The 23,900-nt window shown below is 51.9% G+C and overlaps 1 protein-coding gene across 1 annotated transcript in view; it reads right to left on the bottom strand.

Moving 5' to 3' along the window:
* LOC138525817 (interferon-induced GTP-binding protein Mx1-like) overlaps window positions 1-23,900 on the bottom strand; it is a 1,137,278-nt gene that overhangs the window by 877,470 nt on the left and 235,908 nt on the right. The window contains exon 3 of the mRNA XM_069636045.1: window positions 22,643-22,797. Within this exon, the coding sequence (XP_069492146.1) occupies window positions 22,643-22,797 (155 nt within the window). The remainder of the gene's footprint in view (window positions 1-22,642; window positions 22,798-23,900) is intronic.

The following is a 23,900-nucleotide window of genomic DNA, read 5'->3' as shown; positions in this document are numbered from 1 at the left end:
CTCCAGCATGGCTCTGGCATGGATTCACATGCTCATGAATATTCCCAGTCAGGCAGGGAATACTCAGTAAAGAAAAAAATCAGTATCAGTTTTGTTTCTGATCTGTCTTTCTTAGTAGTAACCAATCACTGGTCTCTGGGTCATACTGCCCCCAGCAAATGACTGCCCTCTCCCTAAGTCCCGCCTCTGGCAGCCATCTTCAGATTTGGTAGCACGTAAAGTGGCAGTATGACCAAGTGAAGAGCCGCAGAGGGGTAGGAGGGAGGGTTCGCATGTGAATCCATGCCAGACCCATGCTGGAGAACAACAGTTACAGGTAAGTAACTTGTTCCTTCTCCAGCATGGGATCTGGCATGGATTCACATGCTCATGAACATAAGAATACATAGCAGTACACACATGCACAACCACGGGAGGTGGCAAAAGGCTCAACATTAAGCATTAGATAAACTCAACATTAAGCAACTCTTACCTTCCCACCAGGCCCACCTTCAGGCGAACAGGTTGCGCAGCACTGCTTGGCCGACTCTGGACTCCTCCCTGGAATCCCAGTCGACGCAGTAGAATCTCGTGAAGGTGTGCGTCGACCTCCACGTACAAGCCCTGCAGATGTCCAGCAGGGGCACACCAGACAAGAACGCCGTGGTAGCAGCGATCGCTCTGGTCGAACGGGCTCTCGGACGGCCGGGCTACGGTCGGTTTGCCAACCGATGACAGTGCATGATGCAGCCGGAGAGCCATCTGGAAATGGAAGCCTTCGATAGAGCCTTCCCTTGGTTCACAGGTCCAAAGTTCACAAACAGCTGTGACGTCTTCCGAAAACTCTTCGTGCAGTCCACGTAGAACTTCAGCGCTCTAGCCACATCCAGCAAGTGCAAAGTCCTCTCTGCGTGCGACGAAGGCAACGGGAAGAAAACTGGTAACACCAAGGGCTCGTTGAGGTGGAGGTCCGATGGCACCTTGGGCACAAAGGAGGGGTGCGTCCTCAGCACCACCCTCGTGTTGTGAAAAGTCAAGTATGGAGGCTTGCAGGATAGGGCCTGGATCTCTCACACTTGCCGTGCGGAGGTAATGGCCACAAGGAAAGCTGTCTTCCACGACAGGAACTTCAACGGCGCAGAATGCAAAGGCTCGAATGGAGCCCCCATGAGCCTAGACAGCACCACGTTGAGTTCCCACGCCGGGGCAGGAGCCTTCACCACTGTGAACGATCGGAACAGTCCCTTCATAAATTCCTATACCAGGCGATGAGACCACAAGGACGCCCGTCCCGTAGTTCTGGTGTATCGGGAGATCGCAGCCAGATGTATCTTGATGGAAGCGTGAGCTAGTCCAGCCTTGGCCAGCGAGAGTAGGTACGGCAGTACTTGAGGGGCCGTAATCCGCAGAGGGTTAATCTTCTGTGCACGGCACCAGACAAAGAATCTCTTCCACTTATGTCCGTAGCACTTGAGAGTTGAGGATGCCCTGGCCTTTGCAAGAACCTCTCTGCAGTCAGCCAGGATATCGTTCCCTCCAAACTCTAGTGCTGCAGGAGCCAGGCCTGCAAGTTCAGCGACTCCGGGTTGTGATGAAGGATGGCGCCTCCTTCTCTGGAAAGAAGATCTGCGTCTTGACCGGTATAGACGCCGACAAGTCCAGAAGGTCCGGGAACCAGATCTGCCTCATCCACGCCGGTGCGACGAGGATCATCCTGCACCGGGACCTCTTGAGCTGGTTGATGAGTTGGAGCAGCAACGGCAACGGAGGGAACGCATATAGGAACAGGCCGTCCCAGGGGAACGAGAAAGCATCGCCCATGCTACTCGGTTGGGGAAACCTGCTGGCGAACCTCTGGCACTTGGAGTTCGTCGCTGTCGCGAACAGGTCGATCTGGGGTTTGCCCCATCACTGAAAGAGTCGGTCCACTTAATCCTGGCGTAGTTGCCACTCGTGGCACGAGCGCAGCTCTCTGCTGAGTGAGTCGGCGATGGTATTTTTTATCCCTGCCAGAAGAAACGGCACCAGAAACAACCCTTGGGCAACGGTCCAATGCCACAGATCCTGGGCTTCCTTGGATAGGGCTGGGGATCGGGTTCTGCCCTGCTTCCGGATGTAGAACATCGTGGTGGTGTTGTCGGTGAAGATCCTCACCACCTTGCCCTTGAGGGACGGGAAAAAAGACCTGAGGGCCCAGAACACTGGCCGCAGCTCTGGGATGTTGATGTGGAGTGGCTTCTTCTCCGGGAGACAAAGGCCTCTCGCGTGAAGATCTCCGGTGTGCGCTCCCCACCACCTCAGGGAGGCATCCGTCGTCTGCGTCACTTGGTGGGCCGGGGTCTGAAAGTCTGTCCCTGCCGCTAGATGAGCGCGGGACCCCCACCACCGGATCGCTCGTCGGAAGGTCTCGTTGAGGGGGATCCTGTCCTCGAAGCTGCCCGTCGCTTGAATCCAGCGGGCGTCGAGGAACTCCTGTAGAGGGTGCATCTGCAGCCTGCACAGGCGCACGAGATAAATGCAAGAGGACATCATCCTGAGGAGGGACTTGATGGACCTCACTCTGGCCACGTCCGTGGCCAGCAGACACTGCACCTTGCCTAGGATGGCCTTTGTCCTTTCCTCCGGCGGCGAGGCCAGACGCGCCACTGTGTCGAGCTTGGCTCCCAGAAACAGTGCGACTTGAGAGGGGACCAGGTGGGACTTGGGGAAGTTGATGGAGAACCCCAGGTCCGTGAGCAGCTGGACGGTCTTCGCTGTGTGTTTTAAGGCCTTGTCCTTGCGCGGATGAGCCAATCGTCCAGGTAGGGGTAGACGTGGACCCTGGGAGGCGCAGCCGCGCAGGCACTGGAGCAAGGCACTTGGTGAAAACCCTGGGTGCCGACTTCAATCCGAACGGGAGGCCCTTGAACTGGTAGTGCCGCCCTTGGACCACGAACCTAAGGAACTTCCAATGTCCTTTTAGAATGGGAATGTGAAAGTATGTATCCTCCAAATCCAACGACGACAGGAAATCGCCCTCCTCCAGCTGTCCCAGCACGTGCTGGAGGGTGACCATCCGGAACCTCTGTGCCTTGATGTACTTGTTCAGTCGTCGTAGGTTCAGGATGGGTCGACACCCTCCTGTCTTCTTTTTCACAAGGAAGTACCTCGAGTATACTCCGGAGCCACAGAGCCTCTTTGGGACAAGCTCGATGGCACCTTTCTTGAGCATCGCCCTTACCTCCGACAGTAGTTGAGGGATGTGGTTTTCCTTTCTGGCCACAGGAGGAATGCAGGGGCACTTTTTTAGAAAATTGAGGGCGGGCCCCTGGGCCAGGGCGTCTAGCACCCAACGGTCGGTGGAGATGGACTCCCACACGCTGACGAACTTCGCCAGCCGGCCTCCCACCGGGGTGTTTCGGTGGGGGCCCGACGCCACGGTCGGTTCAATCTTGCTTGGAGGACGCCTTGCCGCCTTGGCCTCCCTGGCGACGATGACGGGATCCACCCGACTTGCCTCGTCCTCTATAGGCTTCCTGTGATGAGGAGCGGGCCGCTTGGCGGAACATAGAGGAGCCACCACCGAATCCCTTGGAGGCACCCTGCTTGCCTCCGGAGCTCCGAAAGGATGGCCTTCGTTGCAGGAGAACTCCTAGGGCCTTCGCCGTCTCTGTGTCCGCCTTGATGGCTTGAAGGGACTCATCCACTGTTTTCCCAAACAGGTTGTTCCCGTCGAACGGCATGTCCAAAACCTTGGCTTGTACGTCCTGGCAGAAATCCGTCGCCTTGAGCCACCCTCGTCGTCTGAGGCAAACGCTGTTGCCTAGCTGGCGGAAACCGGTGTCGGCAATGTCCGTTGACACGGTTATGGCGTGGTCCGACGCCATCTCACCTTCCTGCAAGATCTCCAGGGCCTCAGCCCTCTTGTCTTCCGGTAGGAAGTCCAACAGGGGGGCGATCTTGTACCATAACTCCCTGTCGTAGCGGGCCACGATCGCGTTGGCCGCCTTAATCGTTGTTGCCGCCGACGAGATAACTCGTCGTCCCATTGCATCCAGCTTCTTTCCTTCGTCGTCCGGCGAGGAAGTTGACGTTGAGGCCAATGCCCCCCCACCGCTTTCTTCTTGGCTGCTGCTGAGACGACTGAGTCAGGGGTCAGTTGCGCCCTAAGGCACAAAGGGGCCGAGTCGGGGACCCGGTGCTTCTTCTCGTACCCATCCCTCTTGGCAGGCATCGTAGACGGGTTCTTGAGAAGGGTGAGACCTTCGTCCCAAATGTCATCCAACAGAGGCACGGTCAGGACTGTCTTCCTCTTGGCCTCGCGCTGTTGGTACAGGAAACCTTCCTTCTTCTCTTCAGGGCAGAGCTGAAAAGGAACAAGTTACTTACCTGTAACTGTTGTTCTCCAGCATGGGTCTGGCATGGATTCACATGCTCATGAATATTCCCCTTCGTCAGGCTGGGAATCCTCGGTAAAGAAAAAATCAGTATCAGTTTCGTTTCTGATCTGTCTTTCTTAGTAGTAACCAATCACTGATCTCTGGGTCATACTGCCCCCAGCCAATGACTGCCCTCTCCCTAAGCCCCGCCTCTGGCAGCCATCCTCAGATTTGGTAGCACGCCAAGTGGCAGTATGACCAAGTGAAGAGCCGCAGAGGGGTAGGTGGGAGGGTTCGCATGTGAATCCATGCCAGACCCATGCTGGAGAACAACAGTTACAGGTAAGTAACTTGTTCCTTCTCCAGCATGGGGTCTGGCATGGATTCACATGCTCATGAATAAAAGAATACATAGCAGTACACACATGCACAACCATGGGAGGTGGCAAAGGCTCAATATTAAGCATTACATACAAACTCAACATTAAGCAATTCTTACCTCCTCACCAGGCTCACCTTAGGAAAACAGGTTGCGCAGTACTGCTTGGCCGACCCTGGAGTCCAGATTGACGCAGTAGAATCTTGTGAAGGTGTGCGTCGACCTCCACGTAGCAGCCCTGCAGATGTCCAGCAGGGGCACACCAGACAGGAACGCCGTGGTAGCAGCGATCGCTCTGGTGGAATGGGCTCTCCGACAGCCGGGCAGCGGTCGGTTTGCCAACCAGTGACAGTGCATGATGCAGCCGGAGAGCCATCTGGAAATGGAAGTCTTCGAGAGAGCCTTCCCTTGATTCACAGACCCAAAGTTCACAAACAGTTGTGACGTCTTCCGAAAACTCTTCGTGCGGTCCACGTAGAACTTCAGCGCTCTAACTACATCCAGCAAGTGCAAAGTCCTGTAACGCTCACCTGACTCCCACGGAGGCGCTGGCCTGGTTCGCGCTGCTGTGACCTCTTCTAAGGTGATGCGCAGGGTTCGGAAGACGGACTGGACCGGGCCCCCAAATCTGGCTTGTCTGGCTCGCAGAAGTATCCTTCTGTAGGCGAAAATAGGGGATTAACTGTCTGCGGGGTAATGCAATCAGCCTCCCACTTTCCCCTCTCACCCTCCTCGAAACCCTTCTGTGATTCCTCGTAGCGTATCACCTTAGGGTCTGGAAGGACGAGCTCTCCATCCTGCTTCTGATGCAGGGGCGCGTTGGTATCCAGTTACTTCACTGGATTTTCGGATTGGTGAGAACCAAACTTGCTTGGCTTCCAGGTAAGTTTTTTGATAAGAGGTTCCCCTTGTGTCCATGCATTAATGTACTAATGCTAGTGTCTTTTTCCCCATAGGGGCTGGGGTACGGAATGCCAGGGGAACAGGCACCGACCCGAGATGAGAGGTGAAATCCTTGTAGAAATCAGGTAAGTCTTTAATGAGCGTTTTTTGGTAATGTCTTTTCATTCGCTCATTAACGCTGATGTATCTTTTTCCCCTTAGGGGCCGGGGTCCGGAAATGCCATGATGCGGCGCGGACCCGAAATGAAGAGGGAATGAATCAGCAGGTAAGTCTTAACATGGAGATTTAGCTTTCCTTATTCCCTTCTCTCTCTCACCTTTTGTTCTGGTCTTTTTCTCCCTAGGCGCTGGGGCGTGACTGCGAATCCGGATGATCGCTGCTGAACATGGAGGCGCCCTGTAAAGGTGAGTGGAATGCGGCGCTGCAGCGATCGACGCGATGAGCTTTTAAATAAAAGTCTTCCTTTTCAGGATTGTCGGCGAGATGTCTCCGGGATGCGGATTTAGCAGGTAAGGACTTTTCCTTCTTCTGTTCTCTTCTTCTCTTCCTTTGCAGGTGATCCAGATTGCTGGCAGGCGTGGCAGAAGTCAGGAAGCAGGAGCAGACACGGTGAGCGTCCAGCTGCTAGATGCAGAACAACGCGAAGCACGTGTGGCTGTTCGGGTGGGGTTTAACTAGCCTTGGAAGAAGTTCCAGGTATGTATCCTTCCTCCAATCAGGTATGTATCCTTCCCCGACCACGCCCGGATGGTAAATTAGTCCCACAGGTAAAGTAGTTCCTTTCAGGCCTCAAGGAGGCCGGGATCCTGCAGCATGGTCTGCATCAGGTAAGTGCACCCAAGCACTTCCATAATGAGCCCGGCGCCTATGGCACCAGGACTGATGTCTTATGAGCCTGGCGCCTATGGCGCCAGGACACTGTCCAAAGGGCCCCTATACGGGGTTGCTGGGTCCTTCCTTGGGGACTGGATGTCCGCTTTCGGGGACGCAGGGCTTGAACCGGCTCCCCGGGAGCGGGCATCATGACAAGTCCTCTCTGCCGGCGTCGAAGGCGACGGGAAGAAAACTGGTAACACCAAGGGCTCGTTGAGGTGGAAGTCCGACGGCACCTTGGGCATGAAGGAGGGGTGCGTCCTCAGCACCACCCTCGTGTCATGAAAAGTCAAGTATGGAGGCTTGCAAGATAGGGCCTGGATCTCTCCCACTCATTGTGCAGAGGTGATGGCCACAAGGAACGCTGTCTTCCATGACAGGAACTTCAAAGGCGCCGAATGCAAAGCCTCGAATGGGGCCCCCATGAGCCTGGTCAGCACCACATTAGCCTCCCACGCCGGGGCAGGAGCCTTCACCGGCGGGAATGATCGGAATAGTCCCTTCATAAATTCCTTCACCAGGCGATGAGACCACAAGGACGCCCGTCCCGTAGTCCTGGTATATCGGGAGATGGCAGCCAGATGTATTTTGATGGAGGCGTGAGCCAGTCCAGCTTTGGCCAGCGACAGTAGGTACGGCAGTACTTGAGGGGCCGTAATCCGCAGAGGGTTAATCTTCTGTGCACGGCACCAGACAGAGAACCTCTTCCATTTATGACCGTGACACTTGAGAGTTGAGTATGCCCTGGCCTTTGCAAGAACCTCTCTGCAATCAGCCGGTATATCGTACCCTCCAAACTCTAGTGCTGCAGGAGCCAGGCCTGCAAGTTCAGCGACTGTGGGTCGTGATGGAGAATGGCGCCTCCTTCTCTGGAGAGAAGATCCGCGTCCGCCGGCAGCTTGACTGGTGGGGACGTTGACAAGTCCAGAAGGTCCGGGAACCAGATCTGCCTCGGCCACGCCGGTGCGACGAGGACCATCCTGCACCTGGACTTCTTGAGCTGGTTGATGAGGCGGAGCAGCAATGGCAACGGAGGGACCGCATATAGAAACAGGCCGTCCCAGGGGAACGAGAAAGCATCGCCCATGCTCCTCGGCTATGGGAACCTGCTGGCGGACCTCTGGCACTTGGAGTTCGTCGCCGTCGCCAACAGGTCGATCTGGGGTTTGCCCCATCGTTGGAAGAGCCGATCCACTTGATCCTGGCGCAGTTCCCACTTGTGGCACAAGCGCAGCTCCCTGCTGAGTGAGTCGGCGATGGTGTTTTTTATTCCCGGCAAGTGGAAGGGAACCAGAAACATCCCCTGGGCGACGGCCCAGTGCCACAGATCCTGGGCCTCCTTGGATAGGGCTGGGGATCTGGTGCCCCCTTGCTTCCGTATGTAGAACATCGTGGTGGTGTTGTCGGTGAAGATCCTCACCACTTTGTCCTTGAGGGACGGAAGGAACGACTTGAGAGCCCAGAACACCGCTCGGAGCTCCAGAATGTTGATGTGAAGAGACCTCTCCTCCGGGAGCCAAAGGCCTCTTGCGTGGAGATCTCCGGTGTGGGCCCCCCAACCCTCCAGAGAGGCGTCCATCGTCACCGTCTCCTGAAACGCAGAGGTTTGAAAGTGCGTGCCTGTAGTGAGGTGAGCACGGGTGCCCCACCATAGGATCACCCGACGGAAATCCTCGTCGAGAGGGATCCTGTCCTCGAAGCAGCCTGTCGCCTGAAACCAGCGGGCGTCGAGGAACTCCTGTAGCGGACGCATCCGAAGTCTGCAAAGGGGTACAAGATAGATGCATGAGGACATCATCCCGAGAAGTGACTTGATGGACCTCACCCTGGCCACGTCCGTGGCTAACAGGCGCAGCACCTTGCCCAGGATGGTCTTGGTCCTCTCCTCTGAAGGGGAGGCCAATTGCCCCACTGTATCGAGCTTTGCTCCCAGAAACAGTGCTACTTGCGATGGAACCAGGTGGGATTTGGGGTAGTTGATGGCGAACCCCAGCTCTGTGAGCAACTGGAAGGTCCTCGCCGTGTGTTTGATGGCGAGTTCCCTTGTCCTTGCCCGGATTAGCCAGTCGTCCACGTAGGGGTAGACGTGGATCCCCTGCAGGCGCAGCCGCGCCGCCACTGGTGCCAGGCACTTGGTGAACACCCTGGGTGCTGACTTTAATCTGAACGGTAGGGCTCTGAATTGGTAGTGGCGTCCCTGAACCACGAACCTGAGGAACTTCCTGTGCCGTTTTAGAATGGGGATGTGGAAGTAAGCATCCTTCAGGTCCAGCGACGATAGGAAGTCACCTTCCTCTAGCTGTCCCAGCACGTGCTATAGGGTGACCATCCTGAATTTCTGCGCCTTGATGTATTTGTTTAACCGACGCAGGTCCAGGATGGGGCGCCAACCGCCTGTCTTCTTTCTGACGAGGAAGTACCTTGAGTACACTCCGGATCCCCGGAGCCTCCTGGGGACGAGCTCGATGGCACCTTTCTTGAGCATCGCCCTTACCTCCAACAGCAGTTGAGGGACGTGATTCTCTTTCCTGGCCACGGGAGGAATGCAAGGGCACTTCTTTTGGAATTCCAGCGAGTGCCAGTTGGCCAGGGTGTCCAACACCCAACGGTCGGTGGAGATGGACTCCCACACGCTGACGAACTTCGTCAGCCGGCCTCCCACTGGGGTGCTTCGGTGGGGGCCTTGAGCCATCCTCGTCGTTGGAGGCAAACTCTGTTGCCCAGTTGGCGAAATCCGGTATCGGCAATGTCTGTTGCCACCGTTATGGAGTGATCCGACGCCACCTCGCCTTCCTGCAGAATTTCTAGGGCCTCCGCCCTGTTGTCGTCAGGTATGAAGTCTAGCAGGGGAGCTATCCTGAACCAGAGCTCCCTGTCGTAGCGGGCCACGATTGCTAAGGCATTGGCCGCCTTAATCGTCGTCACCGCCGACGAGATAACTTGTCGTCCCATGGAGTCCAACTTCTTGCCCTCGCTGTCCGGCGGGGAAGTGGAAGTTGAAGCCGCCGCACCCGCTGCCTTCTTCTTAGATGCTGCTGAGACGACAGAGTCCGGCGTGGGCTGGGCCCTGAGGCACAAGGGGGCGGCATCGGGGACTCCGTACTTCTTCTCGTACATGTCCCTCTTGGCGGGTGTCGTGGAAGGGTTCTTGAGGACAGCAAGCCCCTCGTCCCAGATGTCGTTGAGCAAAGGCACCGTGAGGACCGTCTTCCTCTTGGCCTCTCGTCGTTGGTACAGAAACCCTTCCTTTTTTTGTTCTTCAGGGCAGAGCTGGAAGAGCTCGGATGCCCTGGTTATCATGGCGTGGAAAGAGCCAATTTCGTCGGCTGGAGAAGCCCGCGGGGGGGGGGTGATGACAGGATGTCCGCTGTGTCATTGCCGCCGTCATCGTCCGTCCCTGTCGCTGTCTCCATCGCCGTATCCTCTCTAGGGTCCGGCGGGGGGGATGCGGGGTCCACAGGTCTCGCAGGCACGAAGGGCGGAGCGGGGTGGACTCTCCTCCGCTTGTTCGGAGGGCTTCCCGACGGGCCTGGTTCTGGATCCTCCATCGGGGTCCGTGGTAATCTCGTCCTTATCTCGGTACATAAGGATTGGATTTCCAACAAAATGGCCGCCAAGCTATCCTGGGGCTCGGGTAATGGCTGCGACGGACAGGATGGCCGCTCCACTGGGCCCTCTTCGTCATCATCGTCGCCATCTTCGATCACGTCAGCAGGGACCGCCCCCTGGGATCGAATCTTCTCGAACCTCTCGTTGAGGCCCTTCTCGGTTTCCACCAGCTCCTCCCCAGAGGCTGATTCCGAGTCTGTAATGGCCACCGCACCCCCCTCTTTTTCCGCCGGGGACTTCACGGGGGTCTTAACGATGGGCTGGAAAGAGGATTCCCTCCGCGGTGGCAGGGATACTCTGGGCCCAGAGGCCATTTCCACTGGCGTAGTCTCAGCCGGCTTCGCCAGGGTCGCAGCGACCACTTCCATAGAGGTCTTTGCCGGCTGGATCAAAGCCCTCACCACCTTAGGTGCGTCCTGGGCCTTTGCCTTGGGGGGAGCGTCAGCGCCTCGCTCCCCCTTCGAGATCGACCGGGTCCGCTCCAGCGGCTTACCCGGGTTCTCGGACTTCCTCTTCCCCGAACCAGAGCGCTGGCTCGTGGTCGAACGTGCCGGGGAAGTAGCGCCCTGCCTGGCAGCCGAAGAGCCTGACCTTTCGGTGCCCCCGTTGCATGCGGAATCGCGGTGCTTGGCCTTCTGTTGGGCCCCCGTCACCGGGGAGCCCTCACAGGACTTAGAAGCCCGCTCAGACTTTTATTTCGCCTTCTCACCTGCTGTGCCCTTCTCCAGCCAGGCGGCGAGGCGGGAACGACGATCTTGTTTGGTCCGTTCCGAAAGGTTCTTGCAGAGCGCACAGTGCTTCTCCACGTGCGTCTTGTCCTCATGAAGGCAGTAGAGACATCGCGAATGCTGGTCCTCATTGAAAATGTTTTGCAATCCGCATCCAGGGCAGCACCTGAACAGCTTGGATCCGAGCGTTGAGCTTCCCTTGTCCTGGGCCATGTGCATTGAGGTGGGCCGCAGATCTTCCGGAACCCTCCAAGAAGTGTAAACTCAACGAAAACTTCACCCTTGAGGGGCGTAGAAGAATTCCGAAACGGGTCCCCGTTGTCAGAAGTAGAAACGGTGGAGCTTGAGGCTCGATTAGACAGAAAAAATGAGAAATCTCCTGAAAAAGCATGAAAACGCAGCAAAAAACTCGAGAGCTAAGAATGAGGACTCCCAAAACTTGAGCGTGAGGTAAAAATCTGAGGATGGCTGCCAGAGGCGGGGCTTAGGGAGAGGGCAGTCATTGGCTGGGGGCAGTATGACCCAGAGATCAGTGATTGGTTACTACTAAGAAAGACAGATCAGAAACGAAACTGATACCGATTTTTTCTTTACCGAGGATTCCCAGCCTGACGACGGGGGAATATTCATGAGCATGTGAATCCATGCCAGACCCCATGCTGGAGAACATCCAATTGTGTTTTAGTCATTTGTTTGGAGGATAAGTTGACCACTAGTTGTTGGGTTTGTTCTTTGATCTTAGGTTTCTTTGTCCCTCCTCGTGTAATCTTTTGTCCAAAAAAGCCTGAGGTGTGGCTAATGATGTTGAAGCTGTTTGAGATGTATGTAGTCCGCCACTGGTCGGATGTATGGACGTAGATGGAGTTTCTGTTGTGTCCCTGGGACGTCGGCTGTCCTCACTGCTGGATGGCATATCACTACTTATATCACTGTTATCTTGTCTGGGAGGTCTGTTGGGACGAGGTGGTCTTGTATTTTGATATTATTCCTGCCACGAGTATACAATATCCTGTGAATAGTCTAAGGTGTCCCGTGTGAATCTGCAGACTTTACGCTGTTCAATTTCCTTCTTGTATTGCTCCAATGATTGATTGATGTCGTCCAGGATGGTTTTAAGTTCTTCACTTGATTTAAATGTGCTAAGTTGTTCACTTAATTCACTGATTTTTTTTGTCCAACTTTGTGACAGATTTAGACAGTTCTTCTATTGTTAACAATATTAAATCAAGTGAACACTTGTTCAGTATCTGTTCCCACTTCTTGACAAAATCAGAGACCTCTTTACAAAGAGTGGGTTTAAGGTAGACCCTCAGACCTCGTGGAATACGTTGTGCACCATAGTATTGTGCCAGGGTGGTAGCATGCAGCTTTTGAGAAATTTCTCTGCGAATCAGTCTTTCCAATCGAAATATAATTTGCTCCTGGTTTTTTTCAATTGACACTCCCCAACTTTTCAAAACCTTGAATTCAGTTATTTACGAACCTTTGGTACATTCACAGATAGTCTGTCACCTTATAACATTGGAACGTGACCTCTATACAGAATCACAGTGGGGCATCTATGCCAGGTAGGGACAGCCCTAGTTGTTCAATCTATGGAAACAAAATTGCAAATGTATCAACTCCAGAAATGTATTCTAAAATACAATTATTTGTTTCATAATCTGCAGATATCAGAATTCTGGATCAAAGAATATGTGTTGAAATAACCACTCCTGATGAAGGAAACTTTTTCCGAAACACGTTGAGTTTTTATTAACCATTACCTCTGTTTATATGATATCAATATGGGATTAATATTGTTACCCTGTATTTTCAGTTGGAATGTTTCTTTTGCTCCTCTTTGTTGAATTGTATTAAATAATAATTTGCTTAATCTTAAATTTATTATGCTTAATTTAGTTGACCTTTGAAGAGGTTTTTGGCAATCTCTCCATCTTATAATTAATGGAATTTACCCATTGTTTCTACTACTGAATATCCGATAAGAGTGTTCTTGAACAACTTAGTCACAAAGTATGATTTAACCTGAATGTATAGAATTACACATTTATGAACGTTATTGATCAATTGTTTGTCATTGTACAATCCTTCGAGTGTGCAGGGGACGTGAGTGTTCCACAGACCGTGGACACTTCTTTCTTTTGGACGGCAGAGTTGACCACTGGACGAAGGAATCTGAAGAAGAACTTGGAAGAGAAGCTTGCTGCAACTCCTGGACCGTTGGTTTGCCCGGTGAAGCCCTGCTGCTGTGCTGAAGCTCCGAAATTCACCTCGACTAGAGAAGCCCTGCAAGGGCGACTTCTCTCCTTGAGTTGGTGCGACCAATCAACTCCAAAGTAAGCCTGTCTGGACATCCTCTCGAAGCTGGCTGTACTTCCACTGCTGCCGCTGTTGGAACCGAAGTGCCAGGGAGAGGAACACCAAATCAAGTGTGTTGCTTTTAATTCAGACCCGAGCTCCAGGAAGATCCTCTGGACTCCCAAGAAGCAGGACTGACCAAGCCTGAGCCACCTCAACAACGCAGTGCTGGACCCCAGATGCGAGGAAGGTACAAAGTGGTATCCGAAAACATTGCAGTGCAGTAGTCCCCAGAAGTCCTCCCGCTTGTGTGGTCCAGTGGACGACTCTGCCTTTCAAGCCAAAAAGCCTCGCCTTTTATGCAGGTTTCTCCCATTCATTCCAGTCTTGCTGTCAATCACCCAGCAGGGAAGCTGTCCTCTAAGGACGGCCAGATGGCCAATCACCTGGGTGCATTCCTGTAACCAAGGGGATTAAGCACAGGTAGTTTCGGGCAAATCCCTCACTTCCTGCCCCTGCCAGACACTCGGGAGACAGAGGCGGGCTTCACTCGTGAATCCCACCAAAGACAAAGTGAACAAAGAGACCAAACCTGGTTTGGTGCACAGAGTAAATCTCAAGAAGGACCTTTCCAGCAAGAAAAGGCGAAAAAAGAAGACTGGGGCTATTTTGACAAAATGGGCACCCATGGGTGCTTTACTGCAGCTGCAAACACAGCCCTTGTTAAAAACACACAATGGTAGTCAAAAGTAAACCTCTGCCACCAGCCATTAATTGTAGAAAGGGTAACATAAAAATGTTACATGAGAAACTACACAACGGGGATACTAAGTAACCCCTCCAGCACCCTATTGTAAGATAGTGTGTGCTGGGACTAGAAAGTTACAAATATAAGTAAAGTCAATTTCACTTTACTGCTCTTGGAAACAGTAGTTATCCAAGAAAAGGTAGTTAAACCTTTGGGAAATCTGAAAGACTTCCCTGTGCCACTGCACTGAAGGTGTTGTTTGCCACAATGTAAAAAGATGATGCCTATGAAGTTTGTCAGACTCCAGAACCAAAAGAAACACAGAGTTCAAATCACAGAAAAAATAGATGAGAGTGGGAAAAAGCTCTCACTCTCTCCAGGTTAGAAATTAAAAAGTCCTAGAATCCAGCAAAAGTGCTGGGGGTCTCTAAGGTAGAGAGGAATTAGCAGATTTCTGAGAATTCCCCCTAACATTCGTCCCCACCAGACTAAAAGACAGGAGGATTTAATCCACCCCTGGATGAATCTCCTTACTCCAGTCGGTCATACTTCCTGGAGAGACCGTCAGAATTTTGGTGATTACACCCTGACCTGTGTTCTATGGTAAAATCAACCCCCTGAAGGCTGATAGACCATCTTAACAATTTAGGATTTTCCCCCTTCATCTTTATTAACCATCTCAAGGGTTGGTGGTCTGTTTGAATTACAAAAGTAGATCCATACAAGTATGGTCTAAACTTCTTCAAAGACCACACAAAGGCAAAACATTCACGTTCTATGGTTGCCCACCTTGTTTCAGGGTTCTTCAGTTTCGTACTGATGAAGCAGATAGGGTTTCCCTGTCTTTCTCATCCAGCTGACTCAGAACTGCACCTATTCCTGTGTTTGAAACAACAGTTTGTACAATAAAGGGTTGGTTGTAGTCAGGAGCTCTTAAGACTGGAGCTTGACTAAGGGCTTTCTTAAATCCATCAAATGCCTCAGTGCACTCCTCATTCCACCTAACCTTCTTGGGGAAATTGGGTAAGGGGATCGCATTCAAGGGAGAGGCTATGGTCCCATAGTTCTCAGAAAAGTTCCTATAGTAACCTGTGAGACCTAGAAAGGCTCTCAACTGGGTTTGAGTAGTAGGGGTGGACTATTCTTGTACAGCTTGTACTTTGCTAGGCAATGGCCTTATTTCACCTCCTCCTATTTCATGTCCAATGTAAACCACCTTACTCTGACCAATTTGACATTTGCTTGCCTTTATGGTCAGATGGGCCTGCTCAAGAGCCTGCAAAACATATCCAAGGTGGTCAAGATGTTCTTTCCAAGTAGGGCTGAACACTACAATGTCATCCAAGTATGCCACGCAGAAGTCCTCCATCCTATTCAGATAAGATGCATTCTTTAGTCCAAAAGGCATAGCCTTAAACTGGTAGATGTCTGCTGGGTTTGAAAATGCAGTTTTCTCCTTGGCATGGTCTGTCAGAGCTATTTGCCAATAGCCTGATGTTAGGTCAAATGTACTGAGGTACCTGACTGAACCAAGTCTGTCCACCAGCTCATCTGTCCTAGGTAAAGGATGGGCATCAGTTTTGGTGACTGCATTAAGAGCTCTATAGTCCACACAGGATCTCAACTACTTGGATCCTGCCTTTGGCACTAGTACAACTGGAGTAGCCCATGGACTTATAGATGGCTCTATAACCCCAAGATCAAGCATCTTCTTGACCTTTTCCTTTACGTGGGTTCTTACATGGTCTGACATTATGTAACCCCTGCTTTTGACAGGGAGACAGTCATCAGTGAGGATATCATGCTGACCCCAAGGGGTGGGTCAAGCCTGGTGTCAGTGAACAGGGAGGTAAACTGATTTAACAGAGCTTTGCACTCCTCCTGCGGTTGCAGTCAGATCAGAAGAGAGATTAACTCCTATCTTTCCATATAAAGGTTGTCCCCTGAGGAGGTCAGGTAGAAGTTCACTCTCCTCCTCCTCTTGATCAGATGCTAAGAGCAAAGCTCCTAGTTCTGGTCTAGAGAAATAGGTCTTTAGGCGGTTGGTGTGAAAGACCCTGGGGGCCTCCTTGGGATTGCCCAAGTCCACCAAATAATTGACCTCTCCAAGTTTGCTCACAACCTTGAAGGGTTCAATCCATTTGTCCTGTAAGGCCCTCTGGCTTGTAGGTACTATAACTAGAACTAGCTGGTCTTGACTAATCCCAACCATGTTGGCCTTCTGGTCATGCCAATGTTTAACCAGAGCCTGACCTGCGTTCAAGTTATCAGAAGCTTCTGTCATCAAGTGTGTCATTGTCCTTCAGTGACCTAACACATGGTCAGTGGCTCTTACTGGCTTGAGGGAAGGAGCACTCTCCAACCCTTCCTTGATTAGGGCCAATGGACTTCTAACCAAGATGACCATAGAGGAGCTCAAAGGGGCTGAAGCCAACCCCTTCCTGAGGGACTGCTCTATAAGCAAAGAGAAGGCATGGCAACAGAAGGTCCCACTTTCTTCTAAGGGGTTCTTCTAAAGCACCTATTATGCTCTTCAAAGTTCTATTAAACCTCTCCACCAACCCATTGGTTTGGAGATGGTAGGCTGTTGAGAACCTGTTAGTCACTCCACAGTTATTCCACATGGCTTGCATGTAGTGTGACATAAAACTGGTCCCCCTGTCTGAGATGACCTCCTTAGGAAAACCAACCCTGGTAAAAATACCAAGCAGGGCCTTAGCCACTGCCTGAGCAGGAACAGTCCTCATAGGTATGGCTTCAGGATACCTGGTAGCTGGGTCTACCACAACAATATAAATAGGTTGCCTGAAGATGTAGGAGGGTCTAGGGGACCAACAATGTCAATCCCTACCCTCTCACAAGGGACTCCCACCACTGGGAGAGGCACCACAGGTGCCACATTCTTGGTTCCACTCTTGCCAGAAGTCTGACAAGTGTGACAGCTTCTACAGAATTTATCTACATCGGACCCCATCTTAGGCCAGTAGAAATACACAGAAATCCTTTCCTTGGTCTTCTTAAAGCTTAATTGACCAGCTAAAGGAATCTCATGGGCTAACTGTAGCAACTGAGGTCTCACCTCCTGGGGCACTACAAGTCTTCTGTAGTCCCCTGGGGTAGACTCAATAGGCTCACTGTAAAGTAGGAAATTATAAGGGTACCTGTAAAACCACAGGTCCTCCAGGTAAGTTATACATAAAAAGACAGAAAATGGACCTTGGTAATGGGGCTAGAGAAATCTACTATGTAATCAATAGACAATTCTGATAACAAAAAATATCTCGTTTTTATTTTTTCAAAAAACACTTTTAATACTGTTTGCTCATAGAGCACATCAGTTCATAAATATTCGACATCTTCTCATTCATTTCACCATCCATACATATGTAGATCCTGTGAATAAGCTGTAGTGCTATTCTACATAACTACACACAACGACTTACTATTGGTGTAAATAAAAATGTACATTGAGATGTTTTTTTCATGTGCAGGTTAAATTACCTATTGTTTTTGTAAAAATTGATCATTGGTTGCATGGAATGATAGTGTATAGATGGTGAAATGAATCTGAAGATGTTGAATATTTATAAACTGATGTGCTCTATGAGCAAACAGTATTAAAAGTGTTATTTGAAAATAAAAACAAGATATTTTTTGTTATCAGAATTGTGTATTGATTACAGTAGATTTCTCTAGCCCCAATTACCAAGGTCAATATTCTGTCTTTTCACTGTAAAGGAGGACATCCTCCCATTACAGCCTGTGCTTCCCTGGGTCTTGCCCTTCCAGCTGGAAAGCTGCCTGGTGGCGAAGTCCTTCAAGAGTAGGACACTCTCTTTGACCTCTGCTGAAGTCTACCCTACAGGTTCCACCTTCTGCATGCAAAGTCTGCAGCTCAGGATGGTCTTTAGGATCCAGATCTCCAACAGGGGGAAGGACTTCTTCCAGCTCTGTTTCTGCCACAAGGAAAGCAGTTTTCCACGAGAGGAACTTGAGAGGGGCCTGATGCATCGGCTCAAAGGGGGCCTCGTCAGCACCACATTCCGTTCCCATGCCGGGGCAGGAGACTTCGCCGGTGGGAAAGATCGAAACATTCCTTTGAGGAACTCCTTGACGAGTCGATGAGACCAAAGTGAAGATCTTCCTGGAGACCTGGTGTAGCGGGAAAAAGCCGTCTGATGTACTTTGATGGAGGCTGGGCCAGTCTGGCGCTGGCCAAGGATTGCAAGTATGGAAGAATCTGCGGGACTGTGACCCTCAGAGGGGTAATCTTCTGAGACTGGCACCATGTCGCAAAACGCTTCCATTTGTGACCGTAGCCCTTCAAAGTCGACGATGCCCTGGCCTTGGCAAGGACCTCCTTACAGTCCGCCAGCCACTCATATCCTCCAAACTCTAGGGCAGGAGCCAAGCACTCAGGTTCAGTGATCCTGGTTCGTGGTGAAGGATTATGCCACCTTCTTGGTGAGAAGATATGGAACCACCGGCAGTTTTACCGGGGCGATGGTGAAAGGCTGAGAAGGTCCCGATACCAAATCTGCCTCTGCCATGCCAGGGCGATAAGTATCATCCTGCACTGGCACTGTCTGAGTGCATCGATGACTCGTAACAGGAGAGGCAATGGAGGAAACGCGTACAGAAACAGGAGGGAAGGAGAAAATGTCCCAGAGGCTCCTCTGTTGGTGGAATCTGCTGGCAAACTTCTGGCATTTGGAATTCGCTGCCGCGCTAACAGATCTATCTGGGGCCTGCCCCAATTGATGAAGATGCAGTCCACCTGGTCCTGCCGAAGTTCCCACTCGTGGCAGGAGCACAGTTCCCTGCTCAGGAAGTCTGCAATGCTGATCTTGACTCCTGCCAGGTGATGAGGAACATCCCCTGTCCGAGAGCCCAGTGCCACAAGACCTGTGCCGTTTTGGAGAGCGCTGGGGATGAAGTGCCCCCCTGCTTCCTGTAGGAAGGATTTGAGGGCCCAGAACACTGCCTGTAGCTCCAGGATATTTATATGGAGATCCTTCTACTCCGGCAGGCACAGGCCTCTGGCTTGCAGACATCCAGTATGCCCTTCAGGGAAGTGTCTATGGTGACTGTTTCTTGGTAAGGGGCGGGGGTTCTGAAACCCCGTGCCCTGGGTGATGATGAAGTGTACGCCCCACCATCATATCGCCCGACGGAGCTCCACATCGAGCGGGATCTTGTCCGTGAAGCTTCCGGACAACTGTATCCAATGAACGTCCAGGAACTCCTGAAGAGGTTGCATCCGTAACCTGCAGAGCTCGATAAGGTAGATGCAAGACTACATAATGCAGAGTAGCGACTTGATGGTTCGCACCGTGTCGGTCTTCATAGAAAACAGGTGTTGTACTGTCCCCTGAATGGCCGCTACCCTCTCCTGCGAGTGCGACTCTAGGCTAGGACTTCGGATAATTGATGAAGAATCCCAGATCTGTCAGTAGCCAGGCGGTCGTCTGTGTGTGTCTGACGCCTAACCCTTGCGAGCTGGCCCAGTCGTCGAGGTACGGGTACACATGTATCCCCCGCAGATGCAGTTGGGCCACCACCGATGCCAGGCACTTCCCGAACACCCTGGGGGTCAACTTCAAGCTCAAAGGAAGGGCCCTCAACTGGTAGTGCTGTCCCTCCACTACGAAGCATAGAAACCTTTGGTGAATAGGGACATGGAAGTAGGCGTCCTCCAGGTCCAGCGATGTAAAGAAGTCTCCTTTTTCCAGATGGCCGAGCACGTGCTGAAACTGGACCATCCTGCATTTTTGGGACTTGAGGTACTTGTTCAGACGTCGCAGGTCCAGAATGGGCCTCCAGCCCTGGTCTTCTTTTTGACTAAAAAGTATCTGGAATAGACTCCGGAGACCCGGAGTTGTCATGGAACCAGCTCTATTGCCCCTTTTAATAACATGGTCCGTACCTCCTGCAAGAGCTGAGGAATGTGCTGCTCCTGCTGGGCCACCAGAGGGATCCGTGGACAACTGTGTTGAAACTACAGGGTATGTCCCTGGGCTAGAAAGTCTAGCACCCATCTGTCAGTGGTGATCTTTTCCCACTCGCTGATGAATCCCATCAGCAGGCCCCCACTGGGGTGCACGGGTGGGGGCCCGACGTCCTGGCTGGGTCAGGCCTACTTTGTCGCCGGCATGCTGCCTTGCACGCAACAGTAGCACTAACCTCCTCCACCGTTGGCTTGTGGTTGATGGCGCCGGGGAGGTTAGTGCCAAGTCGTCGATCTTGAAGGTTGACGGTACGATGAGGAAAAACCTTTTGATGACCTGCTCCACTTTCCTCTGGAGGAGTGAAAGGAAGAGCGGTGCTGCTGGAGCTTGCCCTGGGAACGGGCCTTCTCTGTATCCACCTTGATGGCCTGAAGGGACTCGTTGCCGACCTTCCCAAAAAGATTACCTCTGTCGAAAGGCATGTCCAGCACCTTTGCATGGACCTCCTGGCGAAGTTAGACACCATTCCCCATCAGCCGGAACCCTGGGTCGGCAATGTCCAACGCCACCATGATGGCATGATCCAATGCCACCTCTCCCTCCGGGAAGATGGCAATCAGCTCCATTCTCTTGTTGTCTGGGAGGAACTCAAGAATCGGGCCCAGCTTGTTCCACAGCTCCCTATCATACGTGGCTAAGATCGCCAGTGCATTGGTCCCCTTGATGGTGGATGCCGCCGTGTAAACAACCTTCCTTCTCATGGCGACCATCTTCTTCCCCTCTTTGTCTGGAGGTACTGAAGACGATGAGGATGGGTTAGCCGACCGTTTCCTCGTGGCCGCTGAAACCACTAAATCCGGCGATGGTTGTGACCTCAGGCACTTGAGTACGGATTCCAGTACCTGGTACTTCTTCTCCAACATATCCAGTTTGGCCGGAGCCGTGCAAGGGTTCTTCACGAGGGCCAGGCCCACCTCCCACACGTCGTCCAGAAGGGGCACTGTCATGATGGTCTTCCTCTTGGCCTTGAGCCTCTTGTACAGGAAACCCTCCTTCTTGGTTTGCTCTGGCACAAGCTGGAAAAGCTTGAAGGGTTTGGCGACCATGGAATAGAACAACCCCACCTCAACCTGTGGGGATGCCCTCAGCTTTGCGGGAAACTGCCACCCGCTGCGACAATATCATCGTCGCCATCCATCAGTCGTCGCCATGGCCGTTTCCTGGTCCACCGGGGGCAGGTGGCTCAGTGCGGATGTGTAGGCTGAAATGGAGGCGTCGTATTATGCTTCCTCTTCTTTGCCGGAGGCTAATCGGGGTCCTGGTGGGGCCATAGGGACAAAGCCCTGCGGCATCCTCTTCTGAATCTCCGACACCAAAGTGTTTAGGGTCGACAGGATGTCCAGAGATACATCCCTCGACTGAGCTGGCATGATCGGAACGCTAGGCCCTATGCCGCTAACGTTGCCATCATCATCTTCCTCCTCCTCCACGTCCTCGTGGACTGCGTGTAAGGACTCCAGGTCATCGTCATCCGTGGACGAAACTTCCATGGCCTGGGACACAGCATTGGGCTGGTCTGGGGCCTTCTTGCCACCCCCTTTTTCCACCCTGAGGGGTCCTTCAGACTTTGCCAAAGTGAGTGCAGCGGTTTCTCACATCGGAGGCAGGGACACCTTCAGCCTGTGGGGGTTACCTTTACGGGGTCAGCCCCTTTTGCCTTCGTGAGAGCAGCCGCCAGCACCACTATAGTCGACAAATATTTCTTCGGAGCCGTTTGGCCTTCTTGGGCAGTTCAGCCGTGTTCTCCTCTGTTCCTGGCTTCTCAGGCTTCTCCCACAGCTGAGCCGGTTTGGACGATTTCCTTTTCAAGGGGGAGCTCAATCGCTGGCTGGCTATTGAAGTGGATGGTGATGTCGATCACGCCCTGTCCCCCGTGGAACCCGCTTGCGATGGAACCGTGTTGGAAATGGACTTGCAGTGCTTGGCATTGTTTTGAGCCACCATGGATGAGGCACCGCTCCTCGGACCAAGCAGTCTTGGGTGAGGCATGACCCTGCTCGGAGCATGGGGCAGAGGCCTTGGCGTTCAGCCACACTGCCAGTCTACTGTGCCTATCCTTCGTCGTCTTCTTACAGAAGGTGAGGCAGATCTCGCACTCCTTCCTTCCCTGTGGTCTGGATGAAGACAATAGAGGCATTGGAGGTGTTTGTCCTCCACAAACAAGTTACGTAGCCCGCACTTGGTGCAGGGCCAGAAGAGGGATCTTCCTTCCTTCTCCTTCGTCATGATCAGAGGGCGCGAAGTAGGCCTGAAGGCCTTCTGGAAACTTTGATGATCTTTGCCCTTGAGGGATGCTGAAATTCACCGAAAACGGATCCCTGCTGTCGGCAGTCGGAGAAAAGAGCACACAGGCTCTTTTTAGAACAAAAATAGAACCTTTTTCCGTCAAAAAATGACAAAACGTATAATTAGCTCGGAGAGCAAAACTCAAGTACTCCCAACACTGAAGTGTGCAGTAAAAATTTGAAGATGGCTGCCAGATGAGGGGCTTAGGGAGAGGATTGTCTTTAGATGGATGGGGACAGTATGACCCAGAGGACAGTGATTGGTTTAAAGGAGAAATACAGTTTGTAAGTGAAAGTGAAACTGTTTTTTCTTTTACCAAGGATTTCCGGCCTGACGACGTGGAATATTCATGAGCATGTGAATCCATGCCAGACCCCATGCTGGAGAACTTACATTTATATAATGTGCCCTTCTTAAAATAAATGAGAATATGTAAACTTACAGCTTAATATCATGTATCAATTTTTACCTGGTAACCAATGTCCTTGGGCTGATCCTTCACCGCCACTCTTGCAATCCCAGGAAGATCAATCAGAGTAAGATCAGGTACGTCCGGAGAAGAGACTTCGAGGCTTATTAATTCATGGCTGATTCCCACTCCATCACCAGCCAGAGAATTTTGAGCTGTGGAACGAAAACCACAAGACAACATTAGGCAATGCAAGAAGCCATCACATTATCGAAGGGTCTGACAATTAAACAGAGTTGAGGAACAGTGACTGAACAAAACATTTTAGACACCTTAGGCCAGGAGAAACAAATAAATATGCAGATGCATCGGCATCATTTCACTAGCCCATGCACAATTCTTGGCTGCTCCTGGTTTCATAAGGAGTGAAATGTTTTATTTATTTATATACAGAACGAACAATTAATGCTCTTTTGTTTTGTTTATTTATTTATATTGGGCGCCAGACCCTGAGGTATCAAGGCGCTTTGGTTAATCACAAAAGTATGTACAATAGATAGGAAAGCATATTTAAATCCCTCAGGACTGGATCCTGTAAACTGCACATGGGGAACAAGCTGGTATCTACCCAGGCTGTTTCTCCATGCTGAAGTCGTTGTTGCCAAAACCTCCACTGCTGACCTGGCATGATAAGCCTTGTTGCTCTAAAGTTACTTACCTTTAAGAGAGGTATCACTGCCCTTTATTGTCAGGTGTGTTAGTCCCCCATCAAGGTCACATGGTTTAGATCCCTCAACAAAGGGTGGTACACAAACTGCCTTAGTACTGCAGTAAGCTGGCTGGATTTCATAGGGGCCAAGGTGGCATCTGGGAATTCTGCGAGTGGGGCATTGCCAGCATCCAGGTGGGAGATGACCAGTGCGGAACAAGTTACTTACTGTTGTTCTCCAGCATGGGCCTGGCATGGATTCACATTCTCATGAATATTCCCTGTCGTCAGGCTGGGAATCCTCGGTAAAGAAAAATCAGTATCAGTTTCGTTTCTGATCTGTCTTTCGTAGTAGTAACCAATCACTGATCTCTGCGTCATACTGACCACAGCCAATGACTGCCATCTCCCTAAGCCCCGCCTCTGGCAGCCATCTTCAGATTTGGTAGCACGTGAAGTGGCAGTATGACCAAGTGAAGAGCCGCAGAGGGGTAGGCGGGATGGTTTGCATGTGAATCCATGCCAGACCCATGCTGGAGAACAACAGTTACAGGTAAGTAACTTGTTCCTTCTCCAGCATGGGGTCTGGCATGGATTTACATGCTCATG

Source organism: Ambystoma mexicanum, chromosome 7p (genome assembly GCF_040938575.1).
Source record: "Ambystoma mexicanum isolate Mex_15411 chromosome 7p, UKY_AmexF1_1, whole genome shotgun sequence".
Classification (NCBI taxonomy): Eukaryota; Metazoa; Chordata; class Amphibia; order Caudata; family Ambystomatidae; genus Ambystoma; species Ambystoma mexicanum.
The sequence above is the reverse complement of the archived record's forward strand: the minus strand, read 5'-3'. Positions and strand labels throughout refer to the sequence as shown.